Consider the following 20,125-nt stretch of genomic DNA (forward strand, 5'->3'; position numbering starts at 1 on the left):
ACTTCCCGCTCCTCCTAATCGCCGCCACTGAATGTTTGGATTAAAATGAGCGTCTTATTAGGAATGATTTAAAACACACACGGAAATCAAATTCTTTGTTCATTGTCCATGAAGTATTCCTAGGCTAACGAAAGGCTAACCCCGTTTTTCTCACTTGGGCTTTCTGATTTGTACACGGTCGCGTGCTCCGGTGATTTTGCTTTCAAACAAAAGTTATTCGAAGTAGATTGCTCAAATAGTCTCCGAGATATACTAATTAATTCTCTAATATGACATATTGCGTCATATTTCAGCCTGTATGAGGACTAGAGACTTGAAAGAAGTTAAGTTCCCTTTGTTGCAAAAAATCTATTCTTTGAAAACAATGCAAAAGTTTGCGCCCTTTTCCAAAATAACGGAAGAAGAGGGGGCGAACGTCAGATTTTTTCATTGAAATTTGGGGACTTGGCCCCTCCCAACCCCGTTTTTCTCACTTGGGCTTTCTGAATTGTACACGGTCGCGTGCTCCGATGTTTTTGTTTTCAAACAAAAGTTATCCGAAGTAGATTGCTCAAATAGTCTCAGAGATATAACGTTTTTCTGAAATAAATGTAAAAATTTAAAAATCGCGCGCAAAGGCCGCGGCGAGAGAGGGGTTACTTTCGAAAGGTTTAAAGGTTAAATATAACAAATCAACCACAACTTACTCTTCCAAAAATGGAGTTGCATTAGTTCATACCTCTTAGAAAGTTGAGATGGTAGTTTCAATTGCACAGCGTTTCATTAGTAGATCAAGGCAGCTAATTCCGTGAACAATGATGTTGTTTTCCGAAAGTCTCAAATATTTGTCTCAGGCAATCGCCCTCCTAAAATGGACGCATCTTCTGTAGTGATAAAATGCCACTTTTGGTGCGAGTTCTTTCTGTATATTTTTCCACAAAGGCATAACGCTGTCGCATTATAATGAAGAGGTCCTGTGTTCGACTCCCTCCTCCTCTGGTGGAAGCACAATGCACACTGGTTCCACGTTAAACTGTAGGTCTAGTCCCGATTAGCCTATCTGAGTATAAAAGTGGATTTAAAAACAAACTAATAAAATCGTCTTCTGGATACTTCGTGACATAACTTTTTTTCTCTACTTCAGCTACATCTACAGATTCTGTTGACATTTTCGGCTGATTCATGTGGCAAAATCTATGTGTGGAAAGAGGATTTCTAAATAGGATAAGCCACTCATTAGCAATTGAATAATTATGTAGCTTTTTCCATACATAACTGGTTTATTAAAATTTATTCACTGCAATATTGTAGTGATTATTGTGATTCCTTCTTATTAGTAGAATGAATATAAAGTTGATATTTCGCATACCATATTGATATTTGAACAAGTATATAAAAATTGTAATGAAATAAAAAAGGGACACTTCTGGAATTTTAATGCCGAACTAAATACAAACTATATTATACTCTCTAGCATACTTAAACCCGAAGGTTTATGGCTTCAGCAACAGAAGCCTTCCATCTGTCCCTATTCGGGGCAAGATCAATCCAATCTTTTCGATCCTTGCCGATTTCTTTTAGGTCCATCTCAACGTTACCCCTCCATCCTCGTCTTGGCCTTCCTACTGGTCTCTTACCATCAGGTTTCCCAACAAGAATCCTCTAAACTATTCTTTTCCTCTGCCATTTGTGTCACATGGCCTGCCCATCTAAGTCTTCTTGATTAAATTATTCTAATAATAATAATTAAAAAGTCAAAATAATGTATTGTGTTGCCGGAGGAAGTAAGGCTAAGATGATGATTTTATTTGTTTATTTGGAGATTATTTGAACCATACCCAGGCCGCGATTTATATACGTATGTGGAGGCCCGGAGCTGCAGTCCTCAAGTTCAACCTAAATTCTGATCTAATCTTGATCATACCCTGCACAATTTTGAGCCTCCTAAGTCTACTAGCTGCTTTTAATCATGGAAGTATTCATTTTATCACAATTTTTGTTTCAATAGCTCTAGTATTTACTTTCACTTTCTAATGACAAAATTGGCTTTTTATGGGTTGATAATATGTGAATATTTCTAGCACAGATAATATTCACAAGTAAAATAAACATGTTATGAACACCAGAATACTTATTTATCGAATTATTCATATATCTCCAAGTATATGTACTTATTGAATTTGATTGGGTGGGCAATCGGGTGGGCACAGGAATTTTTGGGTGGGCGCTTGCCCACCCGTGCCCACCCCTGGCGCCGTCCCTGGTCCGGTCCCCCCCCTAAATACGTCCTTGACATCTATTGATAATATGCCAATGAAACTGAAGATTTTATTTTACTTTTCTTATTTGGCTAATCACGACAAGCTCCTTTAGGGAGCTTTCAGACCGGAGCGACAAGCTACACGCGACAAATGTCGCTTTGGAACGAGCCAGTCAACAGCAACGTTTCACAGTGTAAGGGCATGGTAGGCGTGCGTGCGGTTGGTGAAATCCTGAAGCGACACGTGTTACGGGTCGCGGGTCGCTTGGATATGAAATCTCCCTTAGTCCATAAGCAAGCTTTCACTGTGAATTCACTACCAACAGACAGACACGATACTATGCACGCTATTAGAAAACGGGCCAGTACGAACGACACGCAAGCGACAAAGGAACCCGTGCCGCTTGTCGGTCGAGTCGCTTCCGTTCGGAAGGATGCATTTATTACTGAGGGTTCATTTACAAGCTACACTTGTTGCTGTCGAAAGTCGCTTATTACTCCTATGACTTTTATATTCCTTACGTCAAAGTATTCCGATTCTACATGCAACTCAGGTTGAAAGGGGCTTGTGGCAAGAAAACGAACCTTCCACGTCATTAGGGAATATCTTGTAGTATGTACTTGCTTTTTTCTTTTCAGTTTTAGTTATCTAGTTTTCTAGCTTCCTTTCTGCTTCATTTTCTTTCCGTTCCTGTCAAAATATAACTCTTCGCTCGCTCACTCTTTTAATTCTGTTTCATTTCTCATGAGTTATTCCTACCTCTTCTCTCCTATACCATCCTTTGCACTGGCTCTTTAATTTCCCCCTTGTCCTTTTCTTCTGTAGCTCTTCCATTTCTCAGGATATATATTTTTCTAGCTTTCGCCTCCCTTTCACTCACCAGTTTCCCTGTTCTACTTCTCTTTTCGTTTTGTGTCCCCTTTTTCTACGTCTTATTTCCCTTTCCGTTCGATTTTTCTGTATCTCGTTTTGCTTGAGGTCCCTATTTCTACTTCTAATTCCCTACGTAGTTTGATTATCTTCTCGTTTCCTACAGGGTTTCATTTTCCACTTCTGTCTAGTGTGGTTGGGATTGTCTTGTGTAGTAGTTGTGCTGTCTAATGTGTTTCTGTTTGTCTTGTGTAGTATCGGTGGTGTGTATGTATGTGTCTTGTGTTGTAGTTGTGCTGTCTAGTATGTTTGTTTTGTCTTGCGTAGTAGTTGTGTTGTCTAATTTGTTTATGTTTGTCTTGTGTAGTAGTTGTGGTGTGTAGTTTGTTTGTGTTTATATTGTGTAGTAGTTGTGGTGTGTTTGTGTATATATTGTGTTATAGTTGTGATGTGTTTGTGTGTGTCTTGTGTAGTAGTTGTGCTGTCTAATGTGTTTGTGTTCGTCTTGTGTCATAATTGTGCTGTCTAATGTGTTTATGTTTGTCTTGTGTAGTAGTTCCTCCATTCATATTGGGGGTTAGGCGTAGAGCTGACAACTCTGCACTGTAAAAAGCCATGTCAAGAATCAGCAATATAAGGCCATGGATGTTCCCAAGGTAAAATATTCCGGAGGTAAAATAGTCCCCCGTTCAGATCTCCGGGTGGGGACTACTTTGGGAAGTCTCTGGACTAAGGATAAGATCTACATTAGGAATAAGGATATTAAATTAGGCACCTGGAATGTTCTGAGCCTGAGGAGAAGGGAATTGTAAAACTAAAAATTATACTTTTTTCTATGGTGGTACTGAAAATCATAATTTTGGAACAGGCTTTTTCATAAATAATAGAATTATCTCGGCTCTTAAAACAGTAGAATTTATTAATGATAGGATATCATATGCAGTTTTACAGGGTAGGTGGTGTAAAATTATTTTAATAAACATACATGCACCAACGGAAGATAAAGATGATAATACTAAAGATGATTTTTATACAGAGTTAGAACAGGTCCTTGATAAATTTTCTCAGTATGATATGAGAATTCTGTTAGGTGACTGTAATGCACAGATTGGCAAAGAAGAGACATTTAAACCCACGATTGGTAAAGAAAGTCTTCATGAATTAAGTAATGATAATGGTATAAGATTGATTACTTTTGCAACCTCAAAGAATTTAATTGTGAAAAGTACCACTTTTAAACATAAAGATATCCATAAATATACCTGGTCTTCTCCAGATGGTAAAACTCTTAATCAGATAGATCATATTCTCATTGATAAGAGAAGGCATACTAGTATAATTGACGTTCGTACACATAGAGGTGCGGACTGTGCCAGTGACCATTATTTAGTAATTGCTAAATTAAGAGAAAGACTCTCAGTGTTAAATCATAAGCAACAAAATCTAAAAGTTATAAAATTTGATACAGGAAAGTTTACTGATAAAAGAATTAAGAAAGATTACCAAATTAAACTGTCAAATAGATTTGATGTTTTGCAGGATTTAAATGATGATAAAAATATAAATGAAACAGACGTAAATAAGAATTGGGAGCACATACGTAATGCAATAGAATCAGCAGCTAAAGAAAGTATACGATATCATAAACCGAGAAAAAGTAAGCCATGGTTTGATAATGAATGTCATAATCTAATAGAAATAAGTAATCAGGCTAGACTTAGGTGGTTAAATAACTCTGATGATACAAATCTAAACAATTATAATAGAATAAAGCGAGAAGTTAACCGCACGTTTAGAAGTAAAAAAAGAGATTACTTGAAAAGCAAAATTAACGAAATTGAAACAAACAGCAAAAATAAAAATATCAGAGATTTATATAAAGGTGTAAATGAGTTTAGAAAGGGGTGGCAACCTAAAGTAAACTTGATAAAAGATAAAGACGGTGATTTTCTAGCTGACCCAAGCGATATTCTAAATAGATGGAAGAACTACTTTAATGATCTTTTAAATGTCCATGTAGGAGATAAATCAGAAGTGAATGAAGTACACACAGCAGAACCTTTAGTTCCAGAACCTAAAATGAGTGAAGTTAAAGATGCTATTAAAAGGCTAAAGAATAACAAAGCACCTGGCATTGATTTCATACCAGCTGAGTTAATTAAATATGGTGGAAATTCATTAATATGTCAAATTCATAAATTAATTTCTTTAATATGGAATAAGGCAGAAATCCCTCAACAGTGGAAAGAATCCATAATTGTTCCTGTGTTTAAAAAAGGTGATAAAATGAACTGCAATAATTACCGTGGAATTTCTCTACTCTCAACAACATATAAAATATTATCTAACATTATTTTAACAAGACTAACCCCATATTCTAATGAAATTATAGGTGATTATCAATGTGGATTTAAACGTAACAGATCAACTACAGATCAAATTTTTCACATCAGACAGACACTTGAAAAAAAAGTGGGAATATAATCAAAATGTCCATCAGCTATTCATTGATTTCAAAAAAGCATATGATTCGGTCAAAAGAGATAAATTATATAATATATTAGTCGAGTTTGGAATACCTAAGAAGCTTGTTAGTATGATAAAAATATGCACCAGTGAAACAGAAAGTAAAATTCGTGTGGGTATTAATATGTCTGACAAATTTAGAATTCATGATGGGTTAAAACAAGGAGATGCATTATCTCCACTGCTCTTTAATTTTGCCTTAGAATATGCTGTTAGGAAGGTAAAAGAAACTAAAGAAGGACTAAAATTAAATGGTGTGACTCAGTTGTTAGCATATGCAGATGATGTAGACTTACTGGGGGATGATGTGAATACAATTAAGAATAATGCTAAAATATTTTTCAAAACTGCTAAAGATATAGGTTTGGAAGTTAACAAAGAGAAAACTAAATATATGCTTACAGGCCGAAACCAAGTGTTAGGTAATAATCAAAATCTAATTATTGATAACAACTCGTTTGAACCAGTTTCCAAATTCAAATACTTACGAGTAATATTAACAAATAAAATTTATATTAAAGAGGAAATAAAAAGTAGGCTTAATTCAGGAAATGCATGTTACTTCACTCTTCATAAACTTTTGTCTTCTCGTTTAATATCTAAGAAACTAAAAGTTAAAATATACAAAACAGTAATTTTGCCTGTAGTATTATATGGATGTGAAACTTGGTCCCTTACATTGAAAGAGGAACATAAATTGAGAGTATTTGAAAATAAGATCCTTAGGAAAATTTTTGGACCTAAAAGGGATGAGGAGAGAGGTGAGTGGAGAAGGTTACATAATTTAAAACTACATAATTTGTATTCATGTCCAGATATTATTAGAATAATTAAACCAAGAAGACTTAGGTGGGCAGGCCATGTGGCACGAATGGGAGATGAAAGAAGAGTTCAGAGGATTCTTGTTGGGAAATCTGATGGTAAGAGACCTGTAGGAAGGCCAAGACGAAGATGGAGGGACAACGTTGAGATGGACCTAAGGGAAATCGGTAGGGATGGAAAAGAGTATATAGATCTTGCTCAAGATAGGGAAAGATGGAAGGCCTGTGTTGCTGCAGCCATGAACCTTCGGGTTTAAGAAGGCTAGAGAGTTAGTTAGTTATTTGGCTAATCACGGGAACCGTAACATCGGCTTTTGTCGCATGAAAAAAGTTCTGCATTACCGAGGAAAGTGGCGCGATTTTCGTTGAGACTGGATGGGTACTAGCATCACAAAGGAGCTATAAAATCGGAATATATCGCGCGAGAAATAATGGAAAATAACTTTCTCAAAAGTAGTTTCCAGTATATTAAACTATGGTGAACAATTAAAAATAAGGTATGGTTTTGGATAGCTATATTTGACAGTAAAGCGAACTAAAATAGAAACGCAAACTGTGCACTGAAAAGTAAGAAAAGTAACACCGATTTCTTAAAAAATAACAACACCGAAAAATCGATGCCCCTAGCTGTAGACAATATTCAAAACCACAAACAGATCACAACTTTTTTCGCGCGACAAATGCCGATGTTACGGTTCCCGTGTAGTGTTGCCCACGGGACTAGACGGGACAGGCTTTTAAAATTTCGAGACGAGACGAGATTGATCATGTGTCCCGAGACAAACGAATATTTTCGAGACGAGACAGCATCTCACAGCATTTCCATGAGACGAGACAGGCCAAAGTCTCGTCTCATGGGCAACACTATTCCCGTGTAACTAACTGTATCTGCCCATTTCATCTCCGCCAGAAACATACCACTTCTCTCAGTAAAGCAAAATGATTCTCTCAAGTCAAATGCGCCGAACCCTGTGGCCGAGTGGTGTCGACTTCCGTGGTGGAATTGTTATCAGAGCGCGCTGCAACGCCAGGGGTTTCGGGTTCGAGTCCCGGGTAAGGCATGGGTATTTGTGTTTGTCCAGATGATAAGAAACTGAGAAACTGTAACAATTGAAAAGTGTAAAAGTGAGAAAAAGTGTGAATGGTGGGGGATACCTCCGAGAGGGGGTTTTTTCCTATATATATCTAGTGGTTAGCACATCGCGTTGCGATGCCAAGGGTCCCGGGTTCGAATCCCGCTCGGGCTTGGTTGTTTGTGAATGTCCATTCATCAAATTCATCATTTCAACACTCATCCCCATCTTCGCAAATTAGCCAAGAGGCACAAAACGCGAAGTAAAATAAACTAAATCAATCAATCGAGTCAAATGCCAATGTTTCAGGTCCAGAGCATAGGCGCCGACTCCATGGGGCTTTCGGGGGGGAAGGACTCGAGCACCCCCCCCCAATGTTATCTATGTGGCCCCCCAAATAATTTTGCTTAAGAGAATCTAATGTATTATTTTGCTTCTCTTGTAAAGTTTACTCTGAATTGTGCCACATGAACTTAACTTTAAATACACATTTGAAATGTTTTAGACCATCAACTTTGGGACGCTGAGACCGCTAAACCATCAACTTTGGGGGGCTATGACCGAAGACAGCAAAACACATGACTTATTACTATATACTAAGTATATAATTATGAGTATTGTTAACATTTTTACTAATAAGAGTTTCAAAAGAAGATGTGCATGAACTAGGAGAGTGGATGGGACGTTCGGGCTACAAATGGCTCTCACATGACATTCAGAACGAGATCATTGATATATTAGGAAGATCTGTTTTGCGCTCCGTGGTAGCAGATATTAAAAGTCGGGAACATTTTGCTATTATGGTTGACGAAACTTGTGACATATCCATCCGTGAACAATTGACATTTTGCTTTCGAACTGTAAATGAAAATTTTAATATTTTTGAGGAATTCATGAGCTTTTACGAGATTTCGAACACTGAGGCCAAAACTTTAAAAAGGGAGGGAGTGAGTCATTCATAAATTTATTTCAGTGATCAGAGCCCCCCAATAATTTTGACAAGTCGGTGCCCCTGGTCCAGAGAGACGGTAGGCATCCACTCATGGGCGTATTTAAGGGGGGGGGGGGGTTCAACGTGTCCTAACCCCCTTTTGGTTCAGTAAAATTGCCATATTACCTGTTCTGTCCACTATGAACAGAGACTTGTTCGTAAAAATTTCCTCAGACTTATTTTGTTCTCCTAAATTACAAGCGTATAGAACGGGATACAGATGGGAAATGTATTAATTTTACACACCAGATGGGACTGCAAAGCAAATGTCTTCAATTTCCTGATAGTTTTGGAATTTCTCTAGAAAACTTCTGAGATTTCGCAAATTCTATAATGCTACATGTAATTTCTGCAAGAAACAGCTGTTTGTGAATTTATAGTCCGTAAAAGGTAAAAGGTTGATATGTTAAATGTCTAGGATGACGTAATTTGTTTTGTTCAATTGGGTAGTCTGTTATGGTTATGGACTAACCTTAAAACATTGGATTGTGGGGTGTGAGGTGAGAGATGAGGTATTCCCCATCATTCACACGACTTTCACTCATATCAATTGAACTAGTTTCTCGATTTTTCTCATGACGGACAAACACAAATACCCATGCCTTACCCGGGACTCGAACCCGGAACCCCTGGCATTGTAGCGTCCTGTACTAACCACTCCGCCACGGAGGTCGACACCGACTGAGCCACCGCTGCCATTTATAGTCTGAATATTGTCATTCCATTATAAGTTTCCGATATGGTTTGTTACCATTCAAGAATTAAGTATTCCTCAGGTTCTAATTTTTTGATAATTTGAAATTTCTCACCTGTTTGATAATCCCGAAAGGTCGATAAATCATTTCCGAAAGTCTAGATCTGAATGGGAAACTTTCTTTCCGATTTGTCCCTATTGGAGATTGTAACTGCATCTGGGTTAGCTTCAGCTATTAGTACTTCTACTCTCTCTGGGTTGAGTGGGTGTGGATTTAGAAAAAAAAAGAAATGTTGGTGAAGGATAAGATGGTGCTGATGTAATGAGTGGTAGCATTAAGGGGGTGAGATAGATAATTTCAGGGAAGTGTACATTGTTCAGCACATCTTTAACCCTGGCTGTTGGCCATTTCTGTGGAATTTCTGCGATATTGAGACTGCCAAATCAGTTATAATTTTTTCTCAAAGTCCCGTAGACGACACTTAGGTTAATTTAGACCGAGAAACAAAAAAATGATCAGTGAATAGGTTGTTATATCACGTAAGGTCGTGGTGCAAAAATTGCACCACAATAAATAAATCGTCATGAAAGGCTACGACACATAGGTTAATTTAGACCAAGAAACAAAAAAAAATAATCAGTGAATAGGTTCAGTTATATCACGTAAGATCGTGGCATGAAAATTGCACAAAAAAAATCGTCATAAAAGGCTATCACCGAGGTTAAATCGTAAAAAAAAAAAGAGGACCAATTTTTTTTTTCATCAATCGAAAATTTTCCAACTCCAATTACTGTCCAGGAACTCATCCTTTTGTGAAAATTTAGTTGCCATGAAAATTGCACTAAAATGTCGTTGAACGCTATAAAATCCACAAAAAAATCGTCACGAAAGGCTATCACTGAAGTTAAATCGTGAAAAAAAGAGGGCTCATCCTTTTTCTGGGGTTGAAACAATAAACTTACACTACTGAGGAAAATTTTTAATAGAACAACATCGTTGGTGGGTAGGTGGGAGATCCCCTTCCGCCATGGGAATTCGTACCCTGAATGTTGCAGTTCGAAAAAAGTCAAAACTGGGAGTAAATATGGTGAACTGGCCCGACCAAATTAGAACATTTAGTAGCTTCACATAAATGGTTTTAAAAATAAAATTACTAAATATAGTATACTGCAGACTTCTGGAGTCTGGCTCTTTCCGGAGACAACCCAACCCATTAAATTATACAAGAAGAAAATCTAAATTTTTGAAAAATCTTAAAAATTGTCCATGTTATTTTTGTAGGTTTGCATCAAAATATTTCATGGGCTGCTATGTAAGGTGACTTGTGAAATTGTATACACTAATAGCAGAAACTTTACTGTTGTCCATTTTTGGACCATTTTGTAGTAGAAATGAACCCAAGTTTCTCTGAACACAGTCAACACATTGAAAATTGCAACAACTTATTCCAATATGAAATACCTATTCCTCATTCATTGCAACAGTGTCAAAATGTTGTATGGTCTGGTAGATATTTTTAACATTTTCAAATCTGAATGAAAAATGTAGCAAACAGTAATTAAAACGACATGTCCAGGGTCTGCATTGTAGGCAATAGAAAATTGTGGCAAGCTCTTGTACTCAAATATATGCACAAATTGTTGGTGATCTTGGCAACACTGCCAGTTTCATCTTCAACTTCTATACTCTAAGATCTTCAACATCTGATAATGTTCTTGCATTTCAACGGGAGATTCTCGACTAATGGACTCTGCACTGTTAAGTGTACATACATACGAATATTCAAATAACACCGATAATGTTATTTTTTAATTTTGTAGCAAGGAGGAAAAATACTAATTCCAAATTATTTTTTTAAAAGTGAAATTGTTATTATCTTTTTCAAACGCATTTTCTGTTCATTTTATGTAGAGAAGTTAGAGGTTCGTAGATAGACTTAAATAATAAATTTGTGGCCTTTCATGTGGTGCCAGTAGCCCAGTTAATAAAGGTTTCATGTCGGGAATAATTCCGTAAAAGCTGAATTTTGGTCAGTTGTTAGAACACTGCTAGTAGTGCTAAATCCCAAAAGTCCCCGCCCCTCCTCGCGGTGCTTCTCCCCCCAGCCTATATCTCCGTAACCAATGGCCCTAGGCAGGAAATCCTTTTTTAGTCTTAATCCTCATCAGATGCGCCACACGAAATATTCTGTTTAATTTCTCGATGATGTTGCTGGTTTTGTCGTAATTTAAAAAATAACCTTCAAAAAGTACTTTCTGAAGTTCTTGCCTTGTAACTTTTGAACAAATTAAATGACAAACAATTGTTTCGAATAAAAGTTGTAGCCTAATTTATAAGATTTAATACGATATCAGTTTTAATATATTTTAATGAAAGATGCGGCACAAAATATGTCTCCAAATGGAGGACAGCACCAAAAAAGTGTATCACAGTCCGGCAAAGTCCGGAATCATTGACTTTTCGATAAATGCTTGAGACTTGGTAGAATCAATTGTTATACCATTTAAGACATGTTCAGTCGAGTAGCCAATCGTCATCTGCGTGCTGATGGCCGCCATCTTGAAAAGAATCCCTCATATTGGATATTTTTGATTTGATATCTCTCGGGAACGGTGGCACCTGTCAACTTCAGGATTTTTCAGAAATGCTCCAAATAGTGTAAACTTTCATAATATATCAATGAATCTATTTTTGAAACATAAAGATAGTGGTTTTGTAGAAAAACTCACTATACCTAGGTAATACTTTATGTGAATAACTCCGAGTTAAAAGTCTTAATAATTCTCGAACCATAGAATAGTACTGTACATTTGGTCAAGTTAACTGAACTCTTAAAATACTATTATTTATATTTCTAAATTTACCTTAAATAACATTTTCAAGATAAATTCAATTTATGTACAACCCAATTTGATTTCTGAAAGTAGAAGTAATTCAAATTCTATTAAGTTGTTTTATTATTTGAAAGAAAAAAAACATTTATTGTAATTGATTATACCATAGATAGTACTTTACACACAAGCATTTCATGTAACTTTTCGGCTAGCTTTTGCGATTACAATCATTTTACAGATAATGACACAAACATGAGATGTGCAAAATATCTCGGCGATATTTATTTTGGTTCTCGAAAAGCACGCCTTCAAACACCGCTGAAATTCACCTTCTACGTCACGGATTTGAAAACGTCCTCTGCACAGACACGAGGTCCTCTGACGTCATCACTTAGAAATGCGTGCAGGCAGGGCTTCTACTCGTCCCGTCAACTTAGCATGAGCCGCGGAAGCGACAGCAAAGTCACTTGTTACTGTGTAAAACAAGTATCTTGTAAATTCCAGTGCAAAAATCAGTGCTCCATTTCTTGGAGATGAATTATGCCCTAGCAGTATAGCAGTATTTACTATAATTCAGCCACTCGGTAGAGGGTTTTAGGGTGACAAAGCAAAACTTGTAACAGTCAATGGCTGAACACGTGAACAGCCTTGTTCATTGCGATTACATAGGTTGGTTCTGACTGGCAAGATCTTAATGTTATAGGAATGCGTTTTCTGGAATTACAATTACTTTCGTAATAATATTTTCTTCGCAAATTTTAAGAACACTCTAGTTTACACGCCAATTTCTGCAATATAAGAGGTGATACGGTATAAAAAGGTACGGTGAGTTTTTAAATTTCCTGCAGTAAATGACAGTTTTCTTCAGTTAATATATATATTGCAAATTTTTGTATTTAGCCTACTTTTACGTCGCTTTTCCGTCACTTTGTTTAACCGCAACGATGAGAACACATGGTTAATCTAACATCACATTTCTTCCCACTTTTGGCTAATCGCTACAATGAAGATGAATGACTACAAGCAATATTCGAAGTCGGGGTGCAGGAGGACACCCCCTCCCCACACACATACACTACCACCACCACCACCAACAACAAGCACAATCTAAGTAGAGCAAGGTGGGTTAAGACTGCGCGGCGGGTAAGACTGGGCACAGGTTTTTCGAGGTGAAAATCACACACAGTTGGCACCACTGTGCCACCGTTACTTCGTCCAAGATGGTAGCTAGCTGTAGACAGTGGTTAAGAGACATTTGAAATTCGTTGTGCTGAGAGAGGTAAGTGAAAAGACTTTGAGGGTGTTTGCTATTTATTTTGGTACTACGTGTTTTAGTACTACGTCACTGAATGTATACGTACACAACATTACGATGTTGATGGATAGAAGAAGCTGTGTTAATGGCGAGTCTACCTGTGTATTAGTATCCATTGCTTTGTGCAATGGCTGGGCAGCATCTCGTGATTTGTTCAGGAATGCAGCACGGGGCACGACTACGCAAGGGCGCAGTTTTACCCCACAAGTGTGTGGCTTGCAGGTGCGCGCCCCAGATAACTGTTAGATTTGAAAGAAAGATTTGAAAACAACAAATATTTCCAGTTAAGACAATGTTAAAGCTATAATTTATAAATGTTAATGTCATGTTTGTCATTTTTATTGTTCCAGGATCAATTATGGCACGCAATCGCAAGAGGACCTCGACGAGAAAGACGTGCAGTGAGCAGACGCTACAAGAAGCAAAAGAGAGGATTCAACGAGGAGAAAGTCAGAGGCAGGTAGCAGAGTCCTTAGGGATGCCTGAATCCACCCTCCGTTTAAGACTAAAAAGAGGTCATGCAGCCCCTTCTTTAGGTCGGTTTAAATTAACATTTTCTCCTGAGATGGAACAAGATCTATTTGACCACCTCAAAAACATTGATGCTATGTTTTATGGACTGACAATGAAAGGCCTCCGTGCCTTGACATACCAGTTCGCCGAGAAAACAACATTTCTCATCGGTTTGATTCCGGCAAGCAGATGGCAGGGAAAGATTGGGTATATGGCTTTTTGAAACGCCATCCTGAACTTTCTCTGCGTCAGCCAACAGCTACAGGAATTGGACGTGCAGTGGGGTTCAATAAAGTCCAAGTGAACAGATATTTTACAAATTTGCGACAATAATTGGACAGATATAAATTTCCACCTTGCCGTATATTTAACATAGATGAAGCTGGTGTCAGCACAGTCCCTCTGAAACTTCCAAAGGTGATAAGTGTGAGAGGTAAAAGATCGGTTAACAAAGTTGTTATTAGGGAACGTGGACAAACCATCACTGCGGTGTGTTGTATGAACGCATCAGGAAGTTTCATTCCTCCTGCATTCATCTTTCTGCGGAAGAGACTGAAAGCAGAGCTACTTGATGGGGCACCGCCATCTGCCATTGGAATGGTGTCCGATTCAGGATATATAAACGCAGAGCTCTTCACACAGTGGCTCCATCATTTCCAAGGAAATATACGAAGTCGTTCTGAAAGTCCTTGTTTGTTAGTGCTTGACAGTCACGCATCACACATTTCCCTCGCTGCTATAGAATTCTGCAGATCGAATCACATCCACATGCTGTCGTTACCACCTCACAGTAGCCACAAGGCCCAGCCATTAGATAGATCATTTTTTGGTCCAAAGTCGTTTTATTCATCTGAGTGTGATAAGTGGATGAGTAACCATCCGGGTCGCCCAATCACAGTTTTCCAAGTGGCATCCATTTTTACAAAGGCATATGGGAAGGCAGCTACAGTTGGGAATGCCATGAAGGGCTTTGAAGTGACTGGATTATGCCCTTTCAATCAATACATCTTCACTGAGGACGAGTTCCTTCCCTCTACTGTGCCAAATGTATCAACTCCAACTCCAGGTGAGCAGCCTTCAACAAGTGGGGTTAACAATACTGGACCATCCACCAATCACGTGCCACAGCAGGCAAATGTGGCTCATGCATCAGCTGAAACTCCAGGTGAGCAGCCTTCAACAAGTGATATTCACAATGCTGGACCATCCACCAATGATGTGCCACAGCAGGCACATGTGGCTCATGCATCAGCTGAAACTCCAGGTGAGCAGCCTTGAACAAGTGAGGTTCACAATACTGGACCATCCACCAATGACGTGCCACAGCAGGCAAATGTGGCTCATGCATCAGCTGAAACTTCAGGTGAGCAGCCTTCAACAAGTGGGGTTAACAATACTGGATCATACGGACACATTTCCGTTAACCAGATATCACCACTTCCACGTGCAGAGCATTTTGTAAGCCCATAGTGTAATATTACTCATGAATGACGTATTGAGACTCAATAGACAGGTCACTCAGGAAGGTTATGCCATTGGCTGGGCTTCTGCGCTGGGCGAGCGAGAAGTTTAGCGTGACAGATCCTTGCCGACTGAGAGAGACTTGGGACGAACTGGACACAGGCTGGACAGCCTGAGTATACTGCATTACCGTCTATCAACCTTTTGGGGCCTGCATGGCCGGGTGTAATTTACCTAAAGATAATAGAGTTATTTTGAGTTCTTAACAGGGCAAGAAAAGGAATTTGTTTTTGTTTTAATTGTTTTAGGTGGATTGCTCCGGGTCATGTTGGCTGTGGGGGTTTTGGGCGGGGCTGTGGTTGGCTCAGACTCGTGTAGCCCTTACTTACTGACTGGTGACAATCAAATGGGACGAACTGTACTATTTTAACTGGGCGTTAATCCATAAAAATTTCTGTTGAGTTAACTAAATTTGGAAAGTATAAGTAATAATATTATTTGTAATAAAGATTATGTGTTAAAGAATATTAAGTTTAAATTGAATAATTTAAGTACCTAATATATGATCATTACGTTCCACTGCGCCGATAAGGCAATCCTCGTCTCACTTCTTTAGTATTAAAGGGGAAACAAGAGACGTAGAGGATTATAATTTTCAGCACCGCCGACGAAAGGGAAGGCAGTCTCAGGTGTTAACTGGATCTCCATTCAAAGTCAACTTGGAAGCCTCGTTCGCTGAGAAGAGTAAGAAGAAAGTTCAGGGGAAACAGATACGAAGCATCGTTGTTGAAGAAGATGTAGCAAGCAGAAAACGCCAGAAGAAAGAGTACAAATGCCCAGGTTGTAATGAGAAATACAGCGATCCTCCAGTAGAGGATTGGATCCAGTGTTCCACATATGACGAGTGGTGGCATGAAAATCGCACCTCGTATGAAACGGGAACCTTTATTTGTGATTTGTGTTAGCGATTCCTAACCCAAGTGCAGGATGGAATTCACTGTGCCTAATGTGAGAATGCCACGAGAAATGTATCCCATATGATAGAAGAACTTTTTAAGGTGATTTGTGTTTCTTTTTATACAAATGTGACTCTGTGTAGAAAGTGCGCATTCTTACCCGAACTTGATCACAGTCTTACCCCGCGGTGCGGGTAAGACTACGTATTTGCATGGTCACGGTTTTGTAATTGTTTCATGCAGAAATATTGTTCATTCAGCTTTCGGAAATTTACTGTGAGTTAGCAAAGGATATTGTAATGTATTGCTATTTCATTTGTTTCTGAAGTTTCATAGCTTGAATATAAAATTATGAACTCAAACTCCGCAGTCTTGCCCCACCTTACTCTATCACCCAACCTGCCACGATACGAGACGAACCTTTTCTCCTGTCCCATCTCATTTCGAAAATATTCATTTGTCTCATCTCCTTTTATGAGACCAGAGACCTGCACAAGACCTGGAGAAAACCCGTCTGCGAAGAGGCGCGCCTACAATAATATGCAACACGCACATCAAGCCCAGGTGTTCGACATCGCGCAAGCGAGCTTCACGTCACAGTTTTGCACAGGCATCGATGCCTTTCAGGTTTTTCTATTACCCGGGTCTTAAGAAGACCCGTGAGACTCGATGTAGTTCTTGCTGGTAGAAGACGAGCACTACTGTCAGTGTTGCCAACAGCCATTATATTTCACTACGCATGGAAATATTTGAATTTCTGCTAGGCGCAGGTACCTTGAGGTTTCTTCTGTGTCGTGACCTTGCATAGCCTACCCGATTTTAATATGTTAACGGTAAAGCACCTCAAACTGCCACGGAGCAAAGTATGGGGCATTTAAATGCTTCTGGTGTTTTAAACTGAAGAAGGGTATGGATAATATTAGCAGTTCTTCCTTCGTTCCTACAACTTCAGACGCAGCTATTGCCCTCTGTAACGGGCACGAAGATGATTTATCTTCCGAATTTCCTGATCAAGTTCTATGTTTCAGGAATGTGCATAAATCTGAAATCAAGTGCTTTAGGAAAGTTTCTTCTCCTTGATAGCTCTACACTAGCTTCCAGTGTTCTCTGTATCCTGTACCGCCTTCTGTTTGGGGGAAGGGATAAGTAAGTATTTGTATTTTCTTCTTTTGAATACATAAATGGCAAAGAAAGATATGTTGTAATATGTGAAAATTCAGAGTTAGAGCATCGATTTGTATAGTTATTAATGTAAGTGCAGCCACAACCAGCCATTCTAAGTAATTACGTAAATTTCCTGGAAGAAGCTGACTGTACTTGAGGGACCCAAGTTTATTTCTTGCGGATGCGTACTTTACGATTTTGTTACGCCACTGCGTCAAATATTTAATATTACAAGAACATTAAGACGTAACAACAAAATGAGATTCACAGTTATTATTATCATCTAAGTCCTAAAATTCAAAGTTAACTGGTACAATTTATGTGCAACAAAGTCAAAATTGCTAATTAAAAAAAAAGTCAAAATTGCTAATTTAAAAAAAAAAGTCAAATTAGCTGTATCAGTTGATTATACCAAACATTTCACATTTATTGTGCAAATGACTATCGTTTTAAGATTTGCTGATGTTGAAACCGATTGTGTAGAAGAGCTTGTAGGTAGATACATTGGGCCCCTAGACAGGATTGTGGTTTAGCGCACTCCCTTCCCTCGCTCTATCAAGCACTGACATTTTATGTGCGTCCTTCCATATTTTCTACTTAAGCCATGGTTTGTGACATTTACATCCTACAAACTTCGAAATGAGGAAACAAAGAACGGCTCATTAAATAATATATAGGTTATATTTCAAGATTCTTACTTTGTATTTCTGATTTTCTTAAAAAAGGTTTAGCACATTTAAGGATATTTCAGTTATCTTACTGCCTAAAGAACATCTTAAAGAACGTACTATTACTACTGCCTTGGTTAATGAAAATTCCAGCAGCGTGTTACTGTACCTCTGCCAAGTGTAAATTTCTCTGTCGCGTACTATTAAATATAATTTTCGTCAGAAATTAATTATTATTGTAGGCTATTATATAAATATGATAATTTGCTGACGTTTCATTGATGACTGTGTATCGATTTACATTGATATTTCAAACTTAAAGAACGATGGGGCCTTGCATTCAAATCTCGCCCAGGACCTCGCGATATGTTGCTAAGCCACTGCACCTAAGATTTTGTAACTTCTCAAATTAGTGTCATTATTATGTCAAACCAACTACCACATATTTTCTAAATTTGTTTCGATGGTCTTGAAATAGGTTTGTGTGTCATGTTCATTTTATGTCACCTTTCTGGTCTTGAAATCGTAAATCTTCTCTCGGTTTCATTTTTACGTTGCTTGTTTGTTGAAATGTGTAAATAGCATTGCCTGTTATTTGCACCCGTGTGAAAATACAATTTCAAATTGATAAAAGTGATGAACATTTTAAGTGCTCCTAGAACGGTTTAGAATCTAAAAGTTGGCAACGGTGACTTCGTGACTCATGTATCTGGAGACGGTGCAAAACCGGAATGAGCGTTCACTGAAGATAAGCAAGCTTCGTCTTGCAAGGCCTTCCAGTTACCTGTGGGCTTTCGATGCTTGACGGGTCAAAACCCAGGTATATAGTTTTACTCGCCCGCCCGACCAGCCAGGCGGGCCTAGTAAGCGATTCTGTCCGTTGTGCAGCCCTCTGTATGAGACGAGACGGAAAATGTCTCTTCTCGTGAGCAACACTAACATTAACAATAGAAGCATCCCCCTAGTTATCCCCAAAGCCTCGAGCAAACATCCTCCCATGTAACAATTTCCAGTTCAATGAAATGTCACTCACAAGGAAATAGTCATGCCCAGGTCGAGAGTCAAACCTGGAACATGCGACTTCCTCAGATAAATCATGCATTTTGTGTATAATAATTACAACGCCAGTTCATTACTGGTAATTCTGAATCTGCGGTTTGGTTTGCATATATAAGCAGGATAATATTCAGTTTTCGAGGGCTCGTACCGTCGAAACGAGGAGTAAAAAAATAAATAAAGGTTATTTTGTATTTATAATGATAAGCCTTTGCATACGTTGTTAATTCTATATTTTTCGAGACTTGAGACGAGAACGAGAATTGCCCTCCCAAACCGAGACGGATGTTTATAAATCGAGACGAGACTGTCAATGAGACATTTACAAATAAACAGGAGACAGATATTTACAACTCTCAACGAGAACGAGACCAAGGCTGCCGTGTCTCGTCTCGATAGGATTCTCAGTGGTGAAGTTGTGAATCAACCAATTAATGCGTTCGGGGTAACTAGATGAGGCGGCTTTTTTCGCAGTACAAAATTCAAAATAATTATATCGTACTATTTCAGTATGGGATATTGTTATACACATGGGCGTATATATATAGGAAATAGGACGGATCCTGTCCTTGAGAAATGCCATGAAATATGCCATGGCATCTGAAATGACATAAGATTTCTTGCTTTACACGGTAGCATTTTGGTCATGGCATAAATGTTAAGAAACATGCTAAGGAAAATGCTTTCGTCTAAAGCGGGTCTGGTGAAGGGGGGAGGCGGGGGGGAGAACGTTTGAGAGAGAGGGGGATACGGGGCGGCGGGAGTTGCTCTGCCCCTGGCCCTAGTATGGAACCGAGGCCCCCTTGATTAGAAGGTGATAATATTTCTTGAGTATTTCCGATGCCACAAGTCCGATGAATGCGCGTGAAGAAAACACAATAATCTTAAAAACAGAAGGAACAATAAAATATTGTATGCACTGGCATCATTGGTTCTTGCCGA

At 38.5% G+C, this 20,125-nt stretch overlaps 1 protein-coding gene across 1 annotated transcript in view; it reads left to right on the forward strand.

Moving 5' to 3' along the window:
* Window positions 1-15,156, forward strand: part of LOC145985512 (uncharacterized) — a 37,275-nt gene extending 22,119 nt beyond the window's left edge. The window contains exons 2-4 of the mRNA XM_083119585.1: window positions 13,716-13,825; window positions 14,220-14,668; window positions 15,044-15,156. Coding sequence (XP_082975711.1) covers window positions 13,716-13,825; window positions 14,220-14,668; window positions 15,044-15,156 — 672 coding nt within the window. The remainder of the gene's footprint in view (window positions 1-13,715; window positions 13,826-14,219; window positions 14,669-15,043) is intronic.
* Window positions 15,157-20,125: the final 4,969 nt, after the last annotated feature.

The sequence above is a fragment of the Lepisma saccharinum genome, chromosome 3 (assembly GCF_977018435.1).
Source record: "Lepisma saccharinum chromosome 3, izLepSacc3.1, whole genome shotgun sequence".
In the NCBI taxonomy this organism is placed as follows: Eukaryota; Metazoa; Arthropoda; class Insecta; order Zygentoma; family Lepismatidae; genus Lepisma; species Lepisma saccharinum.